We start from the raw sequence: 1,627 nt of genomic DNA, 5'->3' as shown, positions 1-1,627 counted from the left end.
TAACATATGCTCTCTCTGCTTTTTCTCATAGTAGATTTGCCTCATCTGTTCCTCTTTGGCTGTGACTCCATCCTTGAGAGAAATATCAGCTGTGCTGCTGCCATCAACACCCTTGTTTATAGATGTTGGAGATCGGCCTGTTTTTCCAGTGTAGTCCTGTTTCTCTGACTGTTACTGGCTGGATGTGCTCTCTTCATCCTCTGACATAGGAGTTGGCTCTGAGCTTGTCTGCCTGGCTGTGTGTTTTCTGTACAGTTGCTTTCTGTATCTCTGCTTCTGTCTCCCTGAACCCCAGTCGGCCTCGGCATGTGGCCGCTTACACTGCGCCTGGTTCTGCTGGAGGTTTCTTCCTGTTAAAAAGGAGTTTTTCCTCTCCACTGTCACTACAAGCATGCTTAGTGTGAGGGATTGCGTTGGAGTCAATGAGTCGATGCAATCAACTGTTTTTTCTTACATAGAAAACTTTGAATGAATTTGGCTGTATGATCTGGTGAACTGTAAAGTGGCTTGAGATTACTTGTGTTGTGAAGTGGTGCTATATTAATAAACTGAATTTAACTTTTATTGTCTTTTATTTACCTAATATTAGGCACCAATTGCTTTGATAGTTTTAGGTAAAACATGTAAAACTAAAAATTAAAATAATTATGGTTATTATTAGATTTAAAATCAAGGCACCATTTAAAAATGATAAATAGCTAGGAATTACATGGTGCACTTCAACTTTAACATAACGAACTGAATAGAACGTTAAGGTAATCTAATGAGGATTTGTTTCTTGACAAATATATATATATATATATATATATATATATACGAAAAAAAACACACACAAAAAAACAAACAAACATCCATTTCGTACGGTCCTTGAATGCAGCACGAGTTCAGACTCGTGCTGCTTTCAAAGACCCGACATTCTGGACATCAGGGATTGGTCAAAGTTGATCCGTGTCATCGTGTTACGTTTACAAACTCCCTCACAGCACCTGACAGCTCATAGCGCTGCGCTCAGTTAGAGGATCATCACCTGGGAGAACTTCACACGGTGTTCTATATTACCGAGTTCTGGACCAAAGCTGGAGAAGAGATGACCTCCCAGGATACCGCTAAAGACGCGGCTCGCTGTACCGACGGGGTGAATAAACGCCCGGAGTCTCCAGAGGAGCAAAGCGAAGAGAAGACGCCGCTTCTCCGTCGGCATCATCCGTTTAGTGTCGAGGCGCTTATCTCCGGAAGGGAGACGGAAAAGCGAACCGAACAATCCACCTGTTGTAAAGCAGCCGTGATGCTCCCAGCGGGGTTAAACTCTCTGTATCTGCCCCGGGAGACGCACAGTCCTCCCGGGGAAGTCCGGCGCAGCTTCGCGGCTCTTCCTGCCTCTCCGGTCAAATCTGAGGAGTCAGAGGAATGTCCTCACTGGATCACTGCCAGCGCCTTCTCCAGACATCCACGTAAGTTTGATTCCAAGCTTAAACCTTAATGAAGTTTAATTTAATCTCCTTATCGCGCTACATCCATTATAAACCCCTTATCAATTTAAAAGCTACTTTCCAAATTATTCAATTAAGACTCAAAAGACTCAGGAAATTAAAATATCTAATCTTTATTCAAACTTACAATGAAAAAT

At 42.6% G+C, this 1,627-nt stretch overlaps 1 protein-coding gene across 1 annotated transcript in view; it reads left to right on the top strand.

Moving 5' to 3' along the window:
• The first annotated feature begins 988 nt into the window (after positions 1–988).
• The window catches only part of LOC107100901 (homeobox protein MSH-D-like), a 4,570-nt gene continuing 3,931 nt past the window's right edge, over positions 989–1,627 (top strand). Inside the window, exon 1 of the mRNA XM_015399575.1 lies at positions 989–1,451. Within this exon, the coding sequence (XP_015255061.1) occupies positions 1,088–1,451 (364 nt within the window). The 5' untranslated portion in view covers positions 989–1,087. The remainder of the gene's footprint in view (positions 1,452–1,627) is intronic.

This window comes from Cyprinodon variegatus, unplaced genomic scaffold, assembly GCF_000732505.1.
Source record: "Cyprinodon variegatus isolate N-32 unplaced genomic scaffold, C_variegatus-1.0 Scaffold1025, whole genome shotgun sequence".
NCBI lineage: Eukaryota > Metazoa > Chordata > Actinopteri > Cyprinodontiformes > Cyprinodontidae > Cyprinodon > Cyprinodon variegatus.
The sequence above is the reverse complement of the archived record's forward strand: the minus strand, read 5'-3'. Positions and strand labels throughout refer to the sequence as shown.